A 22,361-nucleotide genomic window follows, 5' to 3' on the forward strand; every position below is an offset into this window, starting at 1 on the left:
TGGGTGTGAAGGAGAAGCTGTCGAGAAGAGAAAACAAAAACAAAAGGGAAGAGAGAGAGAGAGAGAAGTGCCAATAGATTCTCCGGGAGATTCCCAGTGACTGCCTTTTGCTCCTGGTGCAGTTGCAGTGTTGAGATTGCAAAAAAGAAAGGAGCGATACAAAGAGAAAAGAAGCTCCTGCCAATATTCAAGGTGGTTTCATGGCCGTTCGCGCTTTCCATGAAAAAAGGCGCGTTGAAATGTATTTTTGGTGTCTTTTGCGGGCCCGCCCTGTGCCGCCTGTTCCCCTGCCCCTGAAAGGAAGTTGGGGAGCCCTGTTTATAAGCTTTTCTCCGGCAATCGCCCATTGGGTGTTCTTCGGCTAAAATTCGCCACTCAAATGTTTAGACGACGGTCGGCTTGCATCGTTCGTTTTCTATTCCAAAATCGACTACAACATATTAAACAAGACCATACGACATACAAAGGTCGTCGTTCGCCGTACGTAGTGCTTTGACGAGACAACAAAAGAGTCAATTTCGCAGGCCACGTTTTACAGCCACACATCATCATATTCGGCAATTCATCAAATCGTATCCAAACGTGCGTTCAATTTCAAAGATCTATGTCGTTTGATATGTAATGGGAGGGGAATATAAATATAAAGTGAGGTCCAGAATCATACTCACTGGTCAAGTATGCCAGCTGTAGCTCCTGACCGACGAAGTGAAAGGACAAACAAAAGAAATGTGGCCAAAGAAGGCGAGTGACGACCAAGAAAGGAAAAAGGGAGCAACATGTATCTCAACAGAGAATTGCCTGCTCTTCCATGGCGACGGTTTTTTTGTTTTTGTTAGTTGCTAAGAAATTGCAACCACAACCATCTCCATCACTCCTTTATGAAGATAGCAACAAATAGGGAAGTGACAATTGAAGTGCGTATTCCTGCAATGTCAAACCCTAAAGGCCCCGGTGCACAAAAACGTCACCTTGACAATCTGTGTGGTGATATTCGAATGTGCCAGTGGGGCCAAACCGAAACAAAAAGATCAGTGTCAAGGCAGACAGACCGCACATTCGGTGCTGTCGAATGTTGCGGTCTGTCTACCATGACAGAAGATGAAAAGAAATAAATAATATCGAACCCAAAAAAGCATCTCAACATATCGTCTAATCTGGTCGTCATGTCGTTTGTTCGTAAGTTTTTCGTATCAAAGAACCCGGCCGTAAATCGAAACACAAGGCAATCGTAACATCCGAGTAACAAGGCAATGAGAAAAAGGCAAAAAAAAAAAAAAAAAAAAAAAAAAAAAAAAAAAAAGGTAACAAGTAAACACGCTTCGCCATGCCCATCAGTTGTACAATGATGAAACGGGAAGGGAAAGACAAAATGGCCCATGGGATGAGTAATGAAAAGTCGCAGTCGTAAACCAATAAAAAGACAGGGATACATCGGATATCCAACCAAGAAGAATGGCCCAAGGGCGTTTAGGAAGACGAATCCGGCCGGCGATGCTGGTTGTCGTTCCGGTTGTTCAGCTCACGTAGGCGCTGGTCAATGTATGCCAGTCGAGAAGCCAGGTTAGTGCGAGCAGGGACAGGCTTCGTCTGGGAACGCTGCACGGTCGCAAACGGCCGGCCCACAGTCGAAATATCGAGATCGGTAGGTTGCGAGAAGCGGTTGGGAAAGCTAAAGCTTGTATTGTTTCCAGGCAGCGATGAGAACGGCGACCCCAGCCGTGCTAGGGGTTGCAGTGGCGCAGCGTCAAGAAGGCCAGGCATATCGGGTCTCCGAACCAAGGGCGAAGAGATTTGCTGTTGCTGCGGCTGCGACTCCGAAGCAAACTCATCGAGTGATTGAGAATTTGAGGACGTTGTAGCGAGCTGAGGTGCTGAAGAAGAGGATGTCAGGGCCGGTACAGTCCCCGTTCTAGGGATGAAAAGCTTTTCGTTGTGCGTTGCGCCCGACGAGCTGAAACCATCATGGCGGCACTCAATTCCGGGCAAACCAGCTGCGAGGTCTGCAGACGGCTCTGTGAAGAAATCGGAGGCCAGGCCAGGACGCCTTCTAAGGTCTTGGCTAAGATGCTTGGTGCGGCGCTTTTGAGTGCCAGACCGACTAAGGCGAACCGGCGACTGCAAAGAGCGGCGCGGACCAACCGTGTGCGGCTGACGAGAGTTTGAGGTAGAAAGGCCGAGTACGGCAGCAAGAGAACTGGATGAGCTCGGCCCATAGCTCCGTGCCGTGAAGGGGGAGCCAAGGCGGCGTCGCTCAGCAAATGACGGCTCCTCGGTCTCGATCGCAGAAGCGAGGCGGCCTGAAAAGTCCGGAGAATGAGTAGCAGGTGCAAGTGCAACAGAAGCAAAGTCGGCGGGGCCGGTCAAAGATGCCAGAGTGCCGTCAAGGTTTAATGGCGGGGCTGTATTGAGACCGTTAGATGGATCAGAGCCAGAGCGTGTCAGCTGAGCCAGAGGACCGTGCGGCAGCATCGTCTCCGAGGCGCTGAGGGCGAGTGACTTGATCATGTCATGGGTTGCAAATGTGGAGGAGGACCCAGAAAGGCCAGGTGTCACACGCATATCACGACGACGGGTAGCGGCACTTTGCGTGAGAGGGGTCGGGCTGCGAGACATGTACTGCAAGCCACGAGCGCCACCGCCAGGCGTAGCTGCCTTTTTCCGGCAGAGTTCACGCAGGTGGGAGCGGGTGGCGGCGTTGGTAAACGGCCACTCCATAAACGTGCCGCTTGCCTTGCTTTCAGCGGCGGTGGGCGTGCTGCTTCCACTTTTGCTAGCAGAGCCGTCAGGCTGTGCGCTGCTGTCGCTAGTTTGTGTGGTGGCTGCAGGAACAGATGCAGGTACGGTCAAGGAAGCAGCGGCAGAGTTTCTCGTAGAGTTGGCGCTGCTGGCAGACATCTTGGCAAGAGCTTTTGCGCCTTTCCAACTCCTCTTCGCTTCACGGGCTACACGCACAAGAACGCCATGAGGCGGAATACAGCTCTTGCCAATCCGGAATGGTGTGACCTTGGGATCCTGCAGGTACAGGATGTAGGTTGCCCAAAGATGCGAGCTCATGGCGTTGGTCCAGGCAGCTTTTCTCGCATGGCGCTTTTGGCCGGATGCCGTACTGTCGTCGTTGCTATAATCCGTATAATTGCTGAATGAGCCCCCGGAAGCAGAATTCCGGCGAAGCTCGTTCACGTGGTCACCGAGACTGACTTTGGACGTGCTAGAGGTCTCTTCCTCCGGGCTAATACAATGTTCATCGTCAGACAGTTGGGAGAACCGGGTAAACAATGAGGACGAGCTCGTTTGAGTAGAGCGTGCCGTTGATGGCCGGCTAGAAGATTCGCATTCGGGATCGGGGCTGGATTCGGTAGAACTGCTGAAGACAGAACCCGTGCGCCAATTAGGGTAGTGCGACGGTGATGCTGATGGCACGGCGCTTGGTGCTGGTGTCTTAGGAGGAGAGAATGTGCTGCGGCCACAAACGCTGAGCAAATTGCTGTCTATGCCATCAGTCGGAAACAGGCCTGGGGTGCGCTGTTGTTCTTGCGGCTGTCGCTGAGGTTGCATAATGCTGGGAAGATCATGGTCGTCTTGGTCGGGGATCTCGATACTCGGGATAGGCACGTCGGCTGCTGCGACGGAAGCCAAGAAATTTTGCGTGGGCGCGGAAAGGTGAGGGACTGCACGGCGTTTCAGACGCAACCGTGGGCGCGGCGGAGAAGGTGGCTGCACGTCGATGACGTCTGGAGGGAAGGACGAAGCGGTAGGCTCTGGTGTTCTCGGCCCGGCAGCGAAGCCTGACAGACCGGAGAACGGAGTAGGCATGATCGCGTGTCTTGTGCAGGAAAGGCCCCGTCTAGCACAAGTTTTGGCGTTTGGGCGCGTGTTGCATGAGTAGGTTCGATAAAACTATGCGAATCGGTGTCTTGGATCGCTATGAAGCGAACAGTAACGCAAGGGGAGGCGGTGCGAGGTAAGTGTTTAAACAGACGCCGTGTGCAGAAAAGGAAGTGGTGGATCGATCGTCGGTCGAAAGAAAAACACAAATATAACAAAAAACAAGGGAACGATGGCTTGAAGAGAAGAAAGGGAGAATACAACGCCACTGAAGACCAAATCCAAGATTGTCCACGCGGCTGGTAAGGAAATGAAGCCGTTGAGCGGAGATCGCGATTGAGGGTGAATGAAGGAGCGTAGCGGCTAAATGGGGTCCCTGAATGCACGAGAAAAGGGTGCCGTGTGTTCGTGCAGGTTAAAAATGCGAAGGGCAGATAGAGTGTTAGAAAATGCGGTGGCTGGGAACCGGAACCACGGCTGAGTTTGGAAAAGGGTCCCCAAATTCGCGACTTAAGGCCTGTATTTGGGCGGGCGTGAATGTTCAGATAGAAGACAATATGGAAATGCGATAAAATACGGAGTATTCCGTAGAGAATAGAATGAAAGTTGAAGAAAATGAGAGAAGATCGTGAGAGGTCTAAAAATCGTAGTCGGGGGATGTCAAGGTACTCGTTCAATAATCGAAACAGAAGAAAATATGGTCGTTTGTGTGTTTTTGCCCAAACTCACGTTCATCACCTCATCAAATAGGATGAGAATGACAGGAAAACAAAGACAAGCAAGCTGACAAACAAATACAAAAGAAAGGAACGTAAATGAACGACGCAAGTGAAAAAGGGAAAAGAGGGAAGCGAAGTAAAGCAAAGAAACAGGACGAAGTATGTGTCTGTCGCGATATGTATATTAAATGAAAGGGTGACGGGGTGATGGGAGGAAAAAACCAGACAAAAAGAAATGACAAGTGAGCAGCAACAAGGGTTATTCCAGACAAGTCAGCGAGACAGGGCCAGCCTGGGTCAGTCGGGGCGGTGGAAAGAGAGCGCACAGGTGAGAGACGGCGCGTCGTGGTTGGCTGGCGCGCTTGCTGCGGTTACCAGGATAGCGAGGACGTAGCAGTGCTGCAACCAAAGAAAAGAGAAGAGAACCTGGTCGCCTTTAAGGTTGCGAGTTTTGCCAGCACCCCCACAAAAGGTCTAAATGCTGGAATTGCCCCAAAGGCAGGCACTTGTCCTTTCCCTTGTCAAGGCGGGGACCCTGAAAGTCAGAAGCTGGCAAGGTCGCCAAATATGTTGAGGAAGTTGCCTGGTACGAGTGACGTGAGAAGGGGTCTGCCTCGAAGGTCGTCCAAGGTGGCCAGTAGATGCTACTTCCAAGACCAGGCGATGGCGCTTCTGACTCTGCCTGTCCTGCTAGCCTCGAATTGGAAGAAAATAAAGAGGCACAACAAGACAAGGATGGTTGTCAACGTGGAAGCCCAGCGTGATATTCAAAAACAAGAGTCGGTAAGACTGCAAAGCGGGTCGATCCAAGGGAATCCGTCTCTTGGTTTGGAGCTGGCCTGGTAATGGGATACGATTGAGCAACGGGGGCTGCTGAGGTCGTATCTATTCCGTATGGAGGTTGGAGCTCTGTCTCTGATTGTATCTTTGAACGTCTTGAGTCGTATGTTGACCGTTGCTGTTCTGGGAGCTCGGCTTTGCCACATTCGTCTTGGTTGAACACCTCAGATGCACTCCCCGTGTTGGCGCATATGCACAGGGGTATGTGGCCAGAAATGGCAACCACGAAAGCAGTGCATGTGCAGGGATCACCAATTGGGTAGCAGGAACGCGTCCGTGAAGCGTGCCAGCGTGGAGAAGCAAAGAGGGGAAGAAAAGACGAACGGGACAGAGGATGTTGAAACTGAGTAAAACAAGTGCAATGCTCATCAAAAACACAGCATGCAAATGCACGGTTGAGACTTCCGGCAAGGAAGCAGGCTAATGCACAGCCGTTGACCGCGTGGTCGGAAGGGCGGCGAGACAATGCGGGCGGAACAAGGTCTCAGGTGCCGGGGATGCAATGTGTCTTATTCACTCTGTCCTCCTAATAAAGCGGCGAAAGAAGGTATATCTTGGGCAAAGTTGCTGATGGGCGTGGAGCAATGCAAATGTCTCGTGTGGCTCCGATTTGTGAATGAGATGGCCGTCGTGTAAGTGAAGCTCGCCTCACATAGGAAAAAGGAGAGGGGTGGTGCGGCCCAGTGTATAGAACACAGCTTGCAGGATGCAGGATGCAGGGTATATTTGGTGCAAGTGGGCGGGATGGACGTAGGCTGAGATCAAAGCAAGATACTCCGGGGCCGTGATATTGCGCTGATTTTTTTTATTTTGTTTTCGTTTTCTTTCGGTCTTCTGCTCAAGTCTCTTTCTTTCTTGCCCTTCCCCGACGGATCTGAAAGTACGACTGTCTCGCACGACGTCAAGGCTAGGTGTGGGGCGAGAGGAAAAGTCTGACAAGACACAAGGTGGAAGAGAAGAAGAAAGAAGAACGAGCGTGTGTACGACGTAGAAGAGGAGAAACGACGCAGATCTTCTCTGAGCGCCTTGTGCCCCCACTTTTTCGGTTTTGACTCTGGGAAACTCTGAAATCCTGCGAGGTTGGTGAAAGGTTGAGAATGTTCCGTAAACCGGCCGTTCCACTAGATGTTATGGTTCACTGGCGATGCTGACGCTGGAAGTGGAAAGGTCGCCGTGAAATGCCAATCGAAAGATACGAATCAGGACAAAACGGGGTAGTCGAGCTGCAGAGGAACAGTGAGGGCCAGAAAGGGAAGTAGAGGATCGGTCGTGTCGGCCTTGGGAGTCGAAAACAGACAGGTCAAGACGCGAGGCACAGGGGAGCGGATGCAAAGATGGACATGCAAGAGGAGAAGAGGCTGGGAGAGGGAGCTGCAGGCGGTGGTGTATTGCTGCAGGCTGGGTGCAGGATGGGTCGGGCGTCTGGAGTAAATGATAGAATGGGGCCAAAATGGAGATCAATTGGCGGTAAACGACGCAGCGAGGTGGAGGCGATTGGGAAGGGAACGATGCAAAAGGAATGTCAGTGGGGAGAGAGCAACGACGAGGGAATAAAGGAGCGTGCAGCGTGGCTGGCGGCGAGACGAGAAGAGACGAGAAGAAAAGCGTCGTCATAAAGCGGATGAAAGAAGAGAATATGTCGAAGATGGACAAACGAGAAAACGTGAAGAAACAGCGACGAAAAAAGAGCAGAGGCGGTGGGCGAGCAAAACGTCCAAATGGGCGGGGATGCCTATACGTTTGCTCCTTCTTCGTCCTGACGTCAAATAGACGAAACTCAAAGCAGGACCTTTTGCGCCTGCCTTCTACAAGTAAGATGGTCGCCCAACAATGTGATCCGTCCTTTCCTTACCCGATGCACACGGTTGGGATAAAAGTCTGGTTAGTGTGACAATAGTCGGAGGCGAGGGACTGGCAGGAAGGTGCGCGAGGAACATCGGAGAATGCAAAGCGTCAGGAAAGAGCAACCCCACGAGCGCGTTTTTTTCGCGCGATGCTCGCGCGCGTCTTTTGTCACACGCGCGTCGGGCCCATCTACCGTAGCCAGTCAAAGTTGAGCAAGAGCCCCATACATAGATAAAAGTGGGTAATGCCGCGAGTGTTTTTTTGGGTGGCGTGCAGCTTACAGGCGGTTGCTTCAGGCACTACTGTCACCTATCCACTGTTTCGCGTAAAGAGGTTTCCCATGTCAGTGACACCAAAACAATGCTCACTAAATCGTACCAATGGGGAAAACATTTTGAGTTGCAATGGAGGCAAAAACAACAAAGCGACACATGACTGTACGAACATGATTTGGCCGTACTCCGTACTTCATCAGCACCACATGGCAATGCGTTAACACGGCATAGTGAGACCGCCCAACGTCTCAATGTCGGCACGTCCGAGTCCGGTGCGACAAAGCACACTTGAAGAGCATGCCTGTAGAGCATTCCGGACCTTGACGAGTATTGCGGCAACAAAGAGGTGCTGTATTGTCAGCCCAACAACCGCCGCCAAAACGCAGTCGCCCGCCAACGGACATGAGAGAGCACACGGGTATCTACGAATTCGTTACGCCATTGATGAGAACGGAGAGATGGCGACGTACATGTCGTATGGAGCACATACTTGGGCTTGATAGAAACTGCCAGGTAGGTGGCTCGGCTTAGGTCAGACTCCGCCAGAACGTGTCAGGATGGCAAGAATGGACCCAACGTTCTGGCCAGGCCCAGCAGTCGAGAAACAAACACAAAGCAAAGGGCCCAGAATAGAGAACCGCGGGCTCTCATCAGATGGGCTATCCACAGTTTGACGATGAGCAAACAGGACTTTGCATAAGGACTGCCCCTGGGGAGCGAAACGAAACAATGAAACGAGCGGGCTGGAATCTGGAATGAGGCCGAGTGAAGGGCTCAAAACATGGACAGAAAGCGAGGATACGAGCTGGAAAACAAAATGGGTTTGAAAGACCCTATGGAATGCACAATCACAAACAGGAGAGCTGGATTCTCTGTGATTGGCCAGAGGCGGCGTACCTTTGGTCGTCTTGGTCCTTGGCCCTTGGGATCCCGTTTTCTCGTTTGCGCTGAACGCGTTAGATGCGTTCATTACTCTGGATGGCGGTGCAGAGAGTTGAAACATAACAGAGAAGACGAGAAATGGAAACATCGAGTCTCCGAGTCATTGGCCATTGCACAAACAGATACGATGTAAGCTGTTTAATCCGACACAACGCAAAATTCAGACTGCAGGGTTGCCCTGATGGGCGCCAGGTTTGCTTGTCAAGCTGAGTTAAACGAACCAATACTACGATGTATCTTACCTATGTGTTCAAAGGTGGGCTTCTCGAGGGTGGGCAATACGAATGAGCTGAAGTGACGAATGGCCAGGCAAAGGGAGCCGAAAATCAAGGGAGAAACAATTTTCACATCAATGCGTCCTACGATCCGTTACTTAATCGTAGTAAATTTGACTCTCGCTCGAGGAGGCTAGACCGTGGCCAGCTTGGCAATAAAATGTCGACGTTAATTTCACGGATGTGCGCCGCCAATACGACGTGCAGATATGCTTATTGTCAGCACTGCGGAGGACGGATTGCAATTTGTCAACTTTAAACTATGAACGGCCAGAGAGGTAAAGTCAGCTCCGTTCAATCACCAGCGGGAATTCCCGTACGGCTCAAAGGCGTTGATGTTTCCCTCGAGTAGCAAACCAAGGTCACAAAGGGCGATTGATCAACAAGAAAAGGTAGGGAAAAACAAGGAACTGTTTTGCGTGGTTGAAACCAGCAGAGCAAAGCGCGGCGAGTAAAAGAGAGACGTGGAGGTCCAAAACATAGCATGGGAGATGGGCCGGCAGAGAATTCGACACACCGCACTCCATGCGCCGTAATTATAGCATAGACTATATGTCGTCGAGTCGATAGAATTATCCATCCCTCGCAAGGTTTAGAAATAGAATATTATCTACCAATAGCAATCGCGTACTGGCTCCCTCGCTGGGCGGCCCGGCACCTGGGGCGCCTGCTGTTTGTTTCTAGCGGCATCCCTGGATCGTGAATGCCATACGAATACGTAGCAGCGCTGAGCAGTCAGACTTCCCCTTTTCAGCCTCACAGAGCGCACGGCCAGATTGTCGTAATACTGACTCGCCTGCATATGGCCAGGATTTCCATATCGTACCGGCATAGTGTACCTATCTTGTAGACAAGTATGTATTTGTAACATCTCTTGGAGAGTAGCTACCCACACTGTTCTCTTGGACCATTCCAGACCTGTCGCTTGATCTTGTGGGTTGCGTTCGTGATGGGATGCATGTGAAGAGAAGGCGGAAAGGTGGTCACTGGTCCAAGCTAGCGCTGTAGCTTCAGTGGTTCTTGAAATGCTGCGCATTTGGCCCCTTTTGCGCATCGCTACTGCCCTGTCGGTGTGTCCCTTCCTCCCTGCTGCCGTGGCGCCCTTGGCTTAATCTTGGCAGGACTTGCTCCCTGGCTGCATCTCCATCTCCACCATTTTGTGTCCTCGACATCCGTCCCTTTTGGTCGTCCTCACGGCAGCCTCATTTTCCGTCTTTGCCATTCACTTTTCCCTTTTTTTCTTCTCTTCAAATCGCTCGTCCTCCGCGTGTTTTGTTTGCATCCATGTAGCAACACGGTCTCCCTCCTTTTTTTTGTCGCCTCTTCTTGTCCTTCCTTTTACACAACTTTTGGCCCCGATCGCCACTTTATGCGAGTCTGCGCTTTACCGCCTGTTCCCAGCGCTCCACGTAAACCCGCCACCCCTATCACGCTCAAAAGCTTGACCTTGGGCCCCCCGGCCCGTGACTGACACATAGCCCGGTCCCCGACCTACCGACGCTCGTTCCCCATCTATTTCTGTTTTCCCGGTCTTTCTCATTCCGTCGACCGCCATGCTGGATCAATTCCGGCTCGTCCACTACCTCCGGTTCTTTGCCGGGGCCTTGGTTGTGACCTGGATCATTGTGCAGTTCGGCGGCACGGGCGACCAGCACAACCAGTATGCGGACCTCTTCCGCCAGTTCCGCGACCAGCGCAAAGTCTTCATCAGCGATTTCCTCAATCACGACATCAGTGGCGCCTATGTCGGCGACGGCCTGTCCGACCTGTGCTCGGCAAAGACGTGGACGCCGGGTCTGATCCTGACATGCGACGCCGTGCCCGGTGGTATGGCCGACGTCAAGAATGGCATCTTGACGTGCATCCGTGTCGCCATTGAGATTGGAGGTAAGTGCGCCTGGGGAGGATGGAGAAGAAAAGAAAAAAAACTGAGCACCTCTAATTGTTGCCCAGCCGAGGTAATCCTGCCCGACATCATGCTGCGGTCTACCATGGACCTCTCCATCATCGCACCCCATGACAAAGGCCCACGACGCGGCCTGCCGCCTAGCCACTTCTTCGACACCGAGTACCTCATGGACACCCTGGGCGAGTTCTGCCCGGAGCTCAAGATTCACAACTCACTCAACGACTTCTTTGACGAGCCCAGTCTCTTGGAACCCGCCAAGCTCGACATCTACAAGGTGCCCGGTGTCAAGATTGCGGCCAACCTTGGCAAGAGCGCCGGTAAGCTCGTGTCCGACGGCGATAAGCTCGGCCAGCAGATCCACGCCATGCTCAACAAAAAAAGCCCGCCCAAGACCCGCAGATACCCCTTCCGCGTCGACCTGCGGCCCACGCCTTCGTACATGATGCCCGCCTTTGCCGACCAACCGCCGCTGCGCCGCTACTTTGGCCGCATGCTGCGCGTGCGCAAGGACATGCGCGCGCTCGCGGCCACTGTGCTCTTCAACCTGCAAAAGGCCTTTGATTTGCAGATCGACCCGCGCAAGGGCATCGACATTGACGCCTTTGTCGGCGTCGAGCTGCGCACCCTACCCGACCCGCTCCGCTTCCCCGACTACACCGAGCAGGCCTCGGACGCCCTCAGCTTCGTCGTCGCGAACAACCTGTCGCAGATTTACCTGACGGAAGGCGCCACCAAAGAAAACATCACGTCCTTCACCGAGCGCTGCCGCGATTTTAACATCGCCGTCATCACCAAGGAGGACCTGGTCGAGGGTGCCGACGCCGCCTTGCTCGCTAGTCTCAGCTACGACGAGCGCTTCCTCGTCGACTACGAAGTTGCTCTGCGCGCCGGCCTCTTTATGGGCAACGCACAGTCCAGCTTTACGTGGAGCGTCGGCCTGCGCCGCGAGTTTGCCTTTGGCCAGGCTGGCAGCTCCAACTCGTCACACCTCAACGGTACCCTGCGCTGGCACAACCAATACTCGACGATTTACGGCAAGAACTTTATCGGCGACGACCTGCGGCGCGCCATCTGGCCCTAGACGAGATTTGTGCCATGCAACCCGTGTCATTTATATTTTGCCTTGGATATCATGCCGGATAGGCTGGGATGGATGTAATGTTTCGAAAATGTCTTCGATTTATTTTGATTTATTATTTTTTTGGGGGGGGTTTTGGTTTCCCTTTCTTTCCTTTTACCAAGTTTTGGGAGTTCAGGGCCCGTCTGCTCGAGTAGAAAAAGCAGTCGGTTTAATTGGGTTTTCCTTTTTTTGGTATTTTCGACCTCGGCCGGCTTCGGCCGTCCTTTTGTCTTTCTACTATTTCGCAGCTGCACAAAGGCTGCAAACTATATTATCCCTCGAACGTTGCTCTTTTTTTGTGACGTCCAAAGGCAAGTGGAAATAAAGAACGCATTTAATAAGCTTGATCTGCGCTCAATGCCATACATAGTCCATTTTGCGCGGTTGGTTCGAATCGCCAAGAGGCCGATTCAGATTACTGACTAGACCTGAGCTTGTCCGATTGTGAACTTATCGATGCGCTTGACTAGAACTATTTCCACATTCGTCCGTCCCGCTCGTACCTTCCCTCACTGCACCCAATTATTTTTTCCACCAAAATCCATGGGACCAGAAAACAGGCAACTCCGCCTCGTCACTTTGGGATTGCCCTCCGCCCTGCTGCTCTGCATCGCTCTCCTCCTCGTCCCCCGCGCTGCCCTCAACAAGATCAACACCAGCGGGGTTGTCGCCATGACCTCCAGCGCGGCCGCGGCCGCTGACATCATCACCCTCGACAACTTTGCCGACAAGCTGCCAAAATGGCAGCCAGACGACGACAACCACCTCCACGCCCTCGTGGACATGGGCAGCAACGGTATCCGCTTTTCCATTTCCGACCTGTCGCCACCCCGTACCCGGCTGCTGCCATGCGTCTACCGCGAGCGCGCTGGCATTTCGCTGTTTGATGCGCTCACGGCCGTCGACGACAGCATAAGCGGCGAGGGGCCAGCAGGCAACCCGTCTGCCATGAAGCTCCCCGCCGAGACGATTCGGCAGGTCGCCCGCACGTTGGCCCGTTTCCGCCGCATCGCCCTCGACTATGGCGTCGCGCCAGGCCGCATGGCCGTCTTCGCCACCGAGGCCATGCGCCGGGCTGCCAATGCGGGCGCCCTGCTCGAGGCCATTGCGTCTGCGGCGCCGGGTCTGTCGGTGCACGTTCTGGCGCCTGAGGTCGAGACGTTGTTTGGCTCAACGGGTGCGCGGTCGGGCTTTGCGGTCGTCGGCAACAGCGACACTGGCGCGGGCGGGTTGATGCTGGACCTGGGCGGTGGCAGCGTCCAGATGACGTATGTGGACCCGCGGCTTGGCCCCGGCTACGAAGTTGCGGCTGCCCGTGCTGGCCAGAGCATGCCCTACGGTGCGGCACGCCTGACGCGTCTCGTGTCATCGGCCACGCCGCCCATTCACGACGTCGGAAGCGAGCTACAATTCGACAAGAAGCTGCACCACCTCGATGCGGAGAGGATCCGGCTCGCTGCAGAGGCCAAGGCAGAGGCTGACTCTCGGGCTACGGCCGAAGCGGCGCCAAAACTGGCCGACGATATGACAGCCGCACTTGCCCGGCTGCACGAGCAGTTCCCCAGCCTGTTGGAGCTCCAGAAGCGCCAGCAGGCCAACAAGACCAGCGAGGGGGGTATCGATGTCTACCTCTGTGGCGGCGGATTCCGTGGCTACGGCAGTATGCTGATGCAGAACGACGCCGTACAGCCGTACCCCGTTCCGCTCATGGGCGGATACACTGTGCCCGGTTCCTTCTTCCGGGATACGCACCGCATGCGTCGTGTTAATCACGAGCTGGCGGGGGGCAAGATCTTTGGCATGTCCAAACGGCGACGCCAGCAGTTTGCCGCGATCACGGCCGTGGTGGATGCGCTTATTGTCGCTCTGCAACGGTCAAGCCACACAATCCGCAGCGTCACCTTTTGCGCCGGTGGCAACCGCGAGGGCGCGCTCATGATGCGGCTGCCTGCCACGCTGCGCGAGGCTGATCCGCTCAGCGTTCATATCGAGACGGCCGCGACGTCGTCCTCGTACAGCCGTGGTCGCACCGGTGACGATGTCGTTGCCGCCATCCAGTCCACCGCAGAATCACTTCTGTCAGCCTTGCCACCACTTCCCTCATCCTCATCATCTTCATCGCCATCACCAGCACAGCCGTCTTGGGCACCGCTTCGGCCTCTACTTCCACTTTTCGCGACGCATATCTGGGAGCGTACGGGTGCCGACTCATCTGCAAATGCAGCCTTTGTGCTACATGATGCTGTGGTACGCAATCCGGGAATGCCGGGCCTGACGCACCAAGCACGCGCAATCCTGGCTGTCAGCCTGTGGGCGCGTTGGGGCGGCGGTGTTGCACCTACGGATACCCCGTTACTCGACGGGTTGCGGCAGCTGCTGGACAGGCCTAGTGGCGGCGGCAGCAGCAGAAGCTGCAGCAGTAGCAGCAGAAGCGGCACGGAAAATGACGGCGATCTCATGTTTTGGGCTGAGTATATGGGCGGCGTAGCCGCTGTGCTTGCCCTCGTGTTCCCAGCCGGGCCGCCCAACGCAGCCGAGCTGGCATCCATACGGTGAGTGGATGGACACATCTACATGCGAACAGAGTAAATTAGCTAACGTATACCGTGCAGATTCGAGCCCATGCTGTCGACAACCAAGTCAGGCAAGACTGCCGTCCACCTCGACGTAGCGGTGGCCGCGAGCCGTGCTGTTGGCCTCGACGTGGCCGAAGCGGTGCCCGACTGCTTCAGTTCCGTAGGCAAGTCGCACAAGGAGACGGTCAAGCTCAAGGTGCAAGCCCAGGAGTTTTCCGAGTAGCATCACCGCCTTTCACTTCATTATTTTTTGTAGTATTTGTTTTCTCTCGTGGCTGCATGTCGTTCGATTGCTGGCATGTTCCTTGCGTCGTCTTGGCGTTCTTGAGCCTCAATACAGCCCTCTTTCATCCCCCCACCCACACGCGCGCGTCGCTTCGTAAAAAAATCCATTGTCTATCACTCGCGCTCCTTTCCTCTTTAGTTTATATGTTTGTAATACTTTTGGCTCCATTGTGACTCCATGTAAGCCTTCCCTCTTTCTTTTTCCCTGTGCCTGCCGGTGCAAAGACTGGCTGTGCGACTGTGAGGCGCCGAGCTCAGCACAGAGGCTGTGTCCACGATACCCCCTTTGGAAAAGCTGTTTCCAACGAGACGTTTGCTAGCTGCAGGCGCAGGAAGAAGGTATTTCACGCAATACTTAGCTCGGCGCGTTGTTCCGTAAGTGCAAAAATGTATTAACTATTACTTTTGGCCTTATTGTAATCGAACCTGACAAGAACCGCCACCGAGCCCTGTGAAGGAGCGGCCTGGGGGCGTGTCATGGTTGTCATATATGTCGGAGAAAGGATTCGGGAGCCAATGGTGACAGCGCACAAGTGAGACGGGCGTGACGCGCAGACATGCAGGCATGATGCAAAGGTGCAGACCGGCAGACACAAAGGCGCCAGTTGTCATTGGGAGTCGTGCCCTTGTCATCGAGACGATCAATCCTGTCAATGACTTCGATCCTTTTCAGCACAACAATTTCGATTATTAAAATTGATGCAAACTGCGATGTATTGAGTTAGCTGCCCTGCACCGAGGCTGTATCTTACATATTTCGTCAGCGGCAAATCGGATGAGGTCAGGATACGAACAAAATGCAACGGTAAATCCGGGTTTATGAGGCTCTCCGGAGTGCAAAGGTGTGTCGTCTGCCTCGCTTGTCGTTTTGCTGAGAGCTTTGGAGCTTTGCTTTACTCTGGTTTGGTTGAAACTGAGATTCCTTCCGTCGTGTTCTGTCAGTTTCGCTTGCTCGAGGCTCTTTCCTCAAACTTAATGTTCCGTCCACCACGGAGTACGACATACTTACGCGTACTACTCCGGACTCCCACGTCGTATTAATACACGATATCGTAAATTCACCGTAGACTACGGGGTATGTCGTACATTGCAAGTGAATCACATAATTGTACGGAGTACCTTAATTGAGATACGCTATACGTCGCTTTTCGGACGAACGTATGGCATACTGCTTGGGGATTGCTGTTCGAGGATTCACAACCTGCTCTGCTTGATCAGTGATGTAGGCCTGCTCATTTCGGTTCCAGCAAGAAACAACACGATCCGTTTTCTGAAAGGAACATACAATTGGCCGGGAACACCGCACGCCTCACAAATGGTGACATAAGACCACCGTAATAATTAACTGCGCTGGAAGTCGTCGTCCCGTGTGAATTTGGTGCAGAATGTGCGGGGTTGCATTAAGTTGGGCTTACCGGAAAGAGCGAATGAGGTGCACGGACGTTGGGTAGAGCTTGGGGGAAAGCACATAAACTGTTTCCGTGTCAGTTTGCATGCGAGCAAGAAAAGAGAAAAACACGATTGCAACCCATCATTGGATATGACGTATTTATCGTATTTATCGCTCAACTACCACGGCACGCACCACTGCAAGAGCATCTCTCCTCACCGAATCAACCACCTTTTGCCGCGCCTGACAATTCCGCTCATCAATGCTGCACTTCCTCACAAGTCAAAATAGCACAGCCACGCCCAGCGCAGCAACTCGCGGTGCCGGGGCCATGCTGGCCAGGCAATCGCGAAACGCGAATCATAGCACACAACAGCCTCAAGAATGGGAAGGATGCCAGCCTGTGAGCTGACGGCCGGTGTGGACAGTCTCAAGTGGACCTGGAATAGGGCTGTGCTGACGCTGGCCGTCGGACGGGAACTGCCAACGACGTGACAAACCGCAAGTGCGGGCTTCTCCTTGCCCTCTCCTCCATTGGAATCGGCATGCTGACTACCGCCGTTTCAACTGCGTGTCTGCCCTGCCTCATGGCACCCACCACTGGTCCGTTTCGCCAACCCCAAAACGGACTACGGCATCTGCAGGCAAGACTAGACCCTCGCATGCAACTGGGGACATAACGCAAGAGCAACCACATTCGAGACGTTATTTACATAAGTTGCCGAGACGAGCGAGAAACAACGAGACAGTGAAGAAAGTAGCGGGAGAGCTTGACAAAGAGGAGAGAAAAGAGGACGAAGAAGGGAAAACGAAACCAAACACAACCCCTGCAGCAGTAACGGACCCATTACGCCCCTTTCCATTTCACATCCAGCCCCCGAACAAAACAGGACTTAATAGTGGGTCTCTTGTTCTTGACTTCAAGTTCATTGACGCCCAGAAGAGCCGCCCAGGTCCCAGGGTCTCTCGCGTTCGACGCGCGAGCAACCAAAGGCACTACTGCATGCTGGCGATGAGTGGGCAGCATTTTCGAGTCCCATTTTAGAATAAAGTAGAATTATCGGCGCCGAAAAAAGAGACAAATACGGGGGACCCGGTGTGTCGCTCTCGTTCGTCCACAGGCTCTGGTACGAGTTGGACGTCGCTGCTGCCGTCGACGGGGTTAAGAGGACAAAAACGCGACGTGTACGGAGTACACAATCGAAGCCTAATTTGTCTGGTTTTGCGTCTTGGCCCACGTCTCCGCAAAACTCGTCGGCCAGGACCAAGCTTTTTATGACGAGGCAGAGTACGTGTTAGTCCTCCACATCCAGGCTAGTCCAGCCGGGGCGGAATACCAGGAACGAAATGCCAGAGCCAGCCGCCAGCCTCTGACGAAAACACTCGAAATCTGGTTGCGATGTCGCCTTCGGCAAGAGATATTTTCTTGTCAAGATTTTGGATCGGCACGTACTCATTCTGACTGGTAGAGAAGGCTTCCGGAGAAGGGCTTCCAAATTGTTTCCTTGGTCAATACAGCTTCCCGCGCTCATTCCTCATCTACAATGTTGTCCACCCACCTGCCCATCCTTGCTGTCGTTCTCTTTCGTACATATCTTGCAATCCAGTCTTGCCTCTATTTCGCTCTCGGCAACCGTGCACACCTCTCTCCCGCCACCAAAGTTGCTGTACAGACTGGCCGCTCCTTCCGTAACGGGCCCGATCACTGCTCCCCCTTGCCTTCGCTCCTGCTCCATCCTTGGCCCGCTCTTGCCCTGTTCGTCTTCTGCAGCTCCCGCCAAAAATAACACAAAGCAGGCTCCCAGGCCACTGGTCCCTTGCACTCCTTCTTTCAGCCTCTCTTTAAAACCTCCCAACAACTTCAACTTCTCTCCACTTCCCCTTTTCTGCCTGTTCTATCAACATCCAGGCAGCTTCGAAACAACAAAACGCAAAATCAAGCCTGTCAGCTTGCACCCAGGCAGCAGATGCCCCGAAACCCCTACAGACGACCAGCACCGACCGGACAAAACAATACCTCTACGAACCGCCCCGCCAAGCTTACGAGGCCGAGGGTCTGCTTTACGCCCGATCACGGCCAGCTTGGTTTTCTACATATCTTGGGCGTACAGTGTGGCTGTTAACTCTTGCGACGCCTTCACCGTGTCTTGCCAGAAGGTCCCTCGTTCGTCGGCCTCCATTGTCGATGCTTCATCTCCTCCTGCCGCCACCCCCGAACCTTCCACCCTGTACCTGGACATCCGTGGCATTGTACAAACGCCTCACGGCACTTTCTCTAACAAGCCATGGCATCTAGCTCATGTGAGTACGGCGACCACGCAACTTTTCTGTAGCTGCAATGCAACACATGTCTCGGACGCTTTCAGATGCCGCGTACTTCTCTCCTTGTCCTCGTCTTTGCAGACTTTGTTTCCCCGTGTTCTAGTCCTCTCATTCCTGAGTCTGTACGGAGTCCCCTCACCACTTGTCTCGCTCTTTGATGGCATGGACACATCTCTGGGTCGGCATCCTAGGGCTTTTTTGTGTTTTATTTCTCTACTTTGTAAAGCCCCGGTGGCTTTTCTGTGTGCAGCTGGGCGTTTCCTTTTTTTTTTTTGGCCAGTTCCAATATCCGGCCGCCTCCCCAACACAATGTCTACTTTGGAGTCCAGCCTTGTCCTCCTGGAACTGCCCATATGGGAGCTCCCATACGTCTCACTCTAACCGCTGTTTACTGACAAGCTCAAAGTTCCCGGGCCTACTGAAGGTCCTCCAGCTCCTCCTTCCCTGACTTCGGCCACCGATTCTACAAATCTTATGGATGCTGCATCAACGACAACATCTTCTCCGGAGAGTCTACTTCCACTCGCCTTACGTGGCAAGCTGCTCGACGGTGGACCGGCAACGTCGATTGTTCGTGACAATCTCATTACACCGCCACCTACCTTCAACGACCTGCGGACAACTCCATCCTCACACCAAGATTCTGTGCCTGACGCGCCAACGCAACCCCCTCCGTTGTGGCCTGTGCGAACGTCCAGCATTGAAGCCGATATTTTTCCAACACAACACCAAGCAACCGCGGGGCCTATCTTGCATCCTACCGTACCTACTGTCGTCTCCCCTATCGCCGAAACGGTTAGGGAAACAGAAGAAGCAGAAGATCCAAACATGCTATCAATACTTCCAAGACTCATTGAGACACACTCGTCATCAGCGACACTCAAGAAGACAAGAGGCCGACCACGAGATGCGGCTCCCGAACCCCAGCTGCTGCAACAGCCGCAGCAAGAGCCGGTGCGGCAAAATGTAGTGTCGGCCCCGCTGCGCTTGCGCAAGTCGCCGGGCCGTGGCTTGTCACCACCACCCATCACCGATGGGCAGCGCGGTCGCAGTGTGTCGGCCCAACCACCACCAATTACCACTGGCCCCAGCCAGCTACACTCTCGGGCTCATGCACAGCTTGGCTATGTTGCATCGATTAGCACAGATCCAAGTTCGCGCTCACATTCGACACACTCCAGTGATGGCAACGATGCACAGAGCCCGAACTTCGCAGCAACCCTGGCCCAACGGCGGATGAGCTGGCTTCCTGGAGTTAGCGGCGGCAACGGTCGGTTGCGGTCAAAATCTCACGAGCCATCTATGAGGTCGGCTTCAGCTGCATGGGTTTTATGTACAGAATCCCACATCGACTACAACATTGATTACTTGATGAACTGCCAGAAGGTACGGCCAACCCGTCGTCTGTCCCCCATGTTCCTCAGACAAGGTGGCTATTTTGCTCTTTAATTAAAGCTAAAGTGATTTTCCAGGTTCCTGAGCTTTGGGACGACAATGGCAACCTTTATGTTTACCTTTCGCCTCAGAGCGAAGGCCAGGGTGCTTCTTTCAAAGTGCGCATGTCCGTCATCGAGGAATCGCGCGTCCTCAGTAGCATCGTCCAAAGCCAAGCCTCTTCACCAGCCAGCGCTCGATCTCGTGCCCGCAGTTTTGGTGGTCGCGATTCTCTTACGGCAGCCGACGCCCACCGCATCGCCTCACCACCGATGTCGCCACTCCTGTCCACCGGGAACGAGTCCCGCCTGCATTTGCCCTCCAGCAGCTACAACGGTCTAAACGGTGCGCCTGACGTAGAGCGACTGATTGCTCTTCGCAATCTGTTCGCTCTTTTGACCGGCCAACCTTTGGTCGCCACGCGCAACTTTCCAACTGTGTTTGCAGCGCTGACGCAGGTGGCTGAACTGCTTCGCGAGTTTGAATTTGGATTTGCTTCTGGCAACAGCAACTCGTTTGGTGACGCGGTCGACTTGAGCACAGGCTTTTACATTGACCAGGCTGCCCTTGCAGACTTGCGGCACGGTCGCGAGAAGACTTTGGAGGCTCTTGTTATTGGCGAGCAGCTACGCTTTTGGCCGCTGTATAACGAAGCGTTCTGTCACGCCGTGGGCAAGTACCCAGCGCTTTGCGACCTCAAGTCGTCGCCCCTCTGGGATAGAGTCTCTCCCTACACCCTGCAGCGTCTCGAGCGTGCTCACCTTGACCTACTCACTCGGCAGCACAGTGTCAACACGCGGCTAGAGCAGTTTGATTTCCCCAGTTTGTTTGCTGGTGTGGCAAACTCCACGTCCAACCCCGACTACCGCAACATCCGCTTCAAGAACTGGCGCACTGCCTTTGTCGAGATGCGAGCATTTGTTCTCAGATATTACAAGACGCAGTTTGGTAGTTGGCCTCCGAAAGCAAGCAGCCGTCGCAACCCCTTCTCGGAGAGCGGTCTGAATCGCCTAGTCCTCAAAACGCTTTATGCCGATCTTTGCTCTGTGTACGACTTGCTCGTGAACCGCAATTCAATCACCACTCGGGTAGGTGAAGATGGAAACGGTGCATCAGCCGCTCCTTCTGCCGTTCAACTGCCGACGAACGGGCCCCCGGCAGATGCACCAATTATGGCTCTTCGCCAGATCCTCAACGAGTTTGATCAGTCCTCGCCACCCGTTCTACCACCAGTGCCTTTCGATACTCCGAAGCTGCCGACCATGGCAACGATTCACGAGACCTACCCTGATATGGCTCCGAAAGACCAAGCACGGTTTGACAAGAACGTTCAACCTTACGAGCTCCAGCTGGTACTCCTCAAATCGCACAATGTCGATGCCGAACGTCCTAATGAGTCTCCATTCCTAGCTGCTTTTGAGGCCTTTGAACTCCGGGAGGCTAAGCGAGGCAAGTCGGAAGCCGAGTTGTCCGAGATGCGAATCGGCCATTGGTTGTTCCTTTATGTCGTCCTGCAGTCCATGCCAATGCTCGTCATTGATGCCCCTGGCCTGCGCCATACAGAAGGAGTTGAGTACTTTTTATGTGAACCACCTCAGGGGCGTGCTCCTTGGGTCGAAGACGCAGGGGAGGTGCGGAAAGCTTGGTTCCAGACGGCCGGAGGAGCTGGCCCTCTTGTGGAGCTCTCAGCAGATGTGCTTCTGTACTCAGTCGAGGCTACGTACCACCGCTCGCACTGCTGGTTAGCGGCCAAAGTTTGGAGCACGGAAGCTGCGAGAGGATCGATCTCGAACGCAGGCGTTACACCAGACGATCTAGTCCTCGCCCAGGGTACAGAAAATGTGGAGGCCGCGGCCGCAGCGGGCGTGCCCTTCCCTATTCACCCTGTGACACTGCCGGATGTCCCCAATGGCTCCTCCCTTGGCATGTCCTCTTCATCACCTTCTCTTGTCACGATGGCCACGCTAGTTTCGGCTGCGGATTCAGGTGCCAATGCGTCCACCACATCTTCGCCCCGTTTTCAACCCACCAACTACGACGAAAATGCCGATCATGACACCTCGCCCCGGTCCATGTCACCTTCGATGCTTCCACAGAAGCAAGGCCAATACTCGCCACAGCTGCAGCCCATGCAGCAACTCCAGCCACCTGTGAATTTACCATGGTCCCAGACGCGCGACAACTATCAGCAGCTGCAAGACCGGGCTCATCTGCGCCATGCCAGCATCGGCTGGGCCTTGGAGCCTGTGAACCTCGGCGACGATGGCCATCCGCTTCCGTTCAACCAGCAGAACCGCAACAGCTACCAACCCTCTACGCGCCGCATTGCGTCGGCTGGCAACCTGCGAGCCATGGTAGAGGCCAGCGGCAACGCAGTTCACCAACGAGACGATGCCAATGGTGGTGGCCGAGGTGCGGATACCAATACCAAAAGCACATACAATGCCGAGAGTACGTTTGATGCCATCCTCGGCAACATGGACGCAAATTCCTCGCTCGCGCCGAAGAAAACCAAAAAGCGGAACTCTTTCTTGCCCTTTATGTGATATCCGGCTCCGCTCGAACTCCTCGTTTTGCTTACCATGTCATCGTATGCGTCACTTC

At 54.0% G+C, this 22,361-nt stretch overlaps 4 protein-coding genes across 4 annotated transcripts; 3 read left to right on the plus strand and 1 right to left on the minus strand.

Annotated features, from left to right (window-relative positions):
* Positions 1 to 1,467: 1,467 nt before the first annotated feature.
* SPBR_00262 (uncharacterized protein) lies at positions 1,468 to 3,813 on the minus strand (the record flags this gene model as incomplete). The annotated part of the gene is made up of 1 exon (XM_040758581.1): positions 1,468 to 3,813. The coding sequence occupies one exon, from the start codon at positions 3,811 to 3,813 to the stop codon at positions 1,468 to 1,470; it is 2,346 nt and encodes a 781-aa protein (XP_040618404.1).
* A 6,461-nt stretch (positions 3,814 to 10,274) lies between these two features.
* Positions 10,275 to 11,711, plus strand: SPBR_00591 (uncharacterized protein; the record flags this gene model as incomplete). Its single annotated transcript, XM_040758910.1, has 2 exons — positions 10,275 to 10,608; positions 10,675 to 11,711. 2 exons carry the CDS (start codon positions 10,275 to 10,277, stop codon positions 11,709 to 11,711), a joined length of 1,371 nt encoding a protein of 456 aa, XP_040618405.1.
* Positions 11,712 to 12,293: 582 nt separating this feature from the next.
* SPBR_00283 (retrograde regulation protein 2) lies at positions 12,294 to 14,549 on the plus strand (the record flags this gene model as incomplete). The annotated part of the gene is made up of 2 exons (XM_040758602.1): positions 12,294 to 14,302; positions 14,363 to 14,549. 2 exons carry the CDS (start codon positions 12,294 to 12,296, stop codon positions 14,547 to 14,549), a joined length of 2,196 nt encoding a protein of 731 aa, XP_040618406.1.
* Positions 14,550 to 19,151: 4,602 nt separating this feature from the next.
* SPBR_00132 (uncharacterized protein) lies at positions 19,152 to 22,303 on the plus strand (the record flags this gene model as incomplete). Its single annotated transcript, XM_040758452.1, has 3 exons — positions 19,152 to 19,593; positions 19,663 to 19,709; positions 19,796 to 22,303. 3 exons carry the CDS (start codon positions 19,152 to 19,154, stop codon positions 22,301 to 22,303), a joined length of 2,997 nt encoding a protein of 998 aa, XP_040618407.1.
* Between the last annotated feature and the right edge of the window lie 58 nt (positions 22,304 to 22,361).

The sequence above is a fragment of the Sporothrix brasiliensis genome (genome assembly GCF_000820605.1).
Source record: "Sporothrix brasiliensis 5110 chromosome Unknown Cont19, whole genome shotgun sequence".
Classification (NCBI taxonomy): domain Eukaryota; kingdom Fungi; phylum Ascomycota; class Sordariomycetes; order Ophiostomatales; family Ophiostomataceae; genus Sporothrix; species Sporothrix brasiliensis.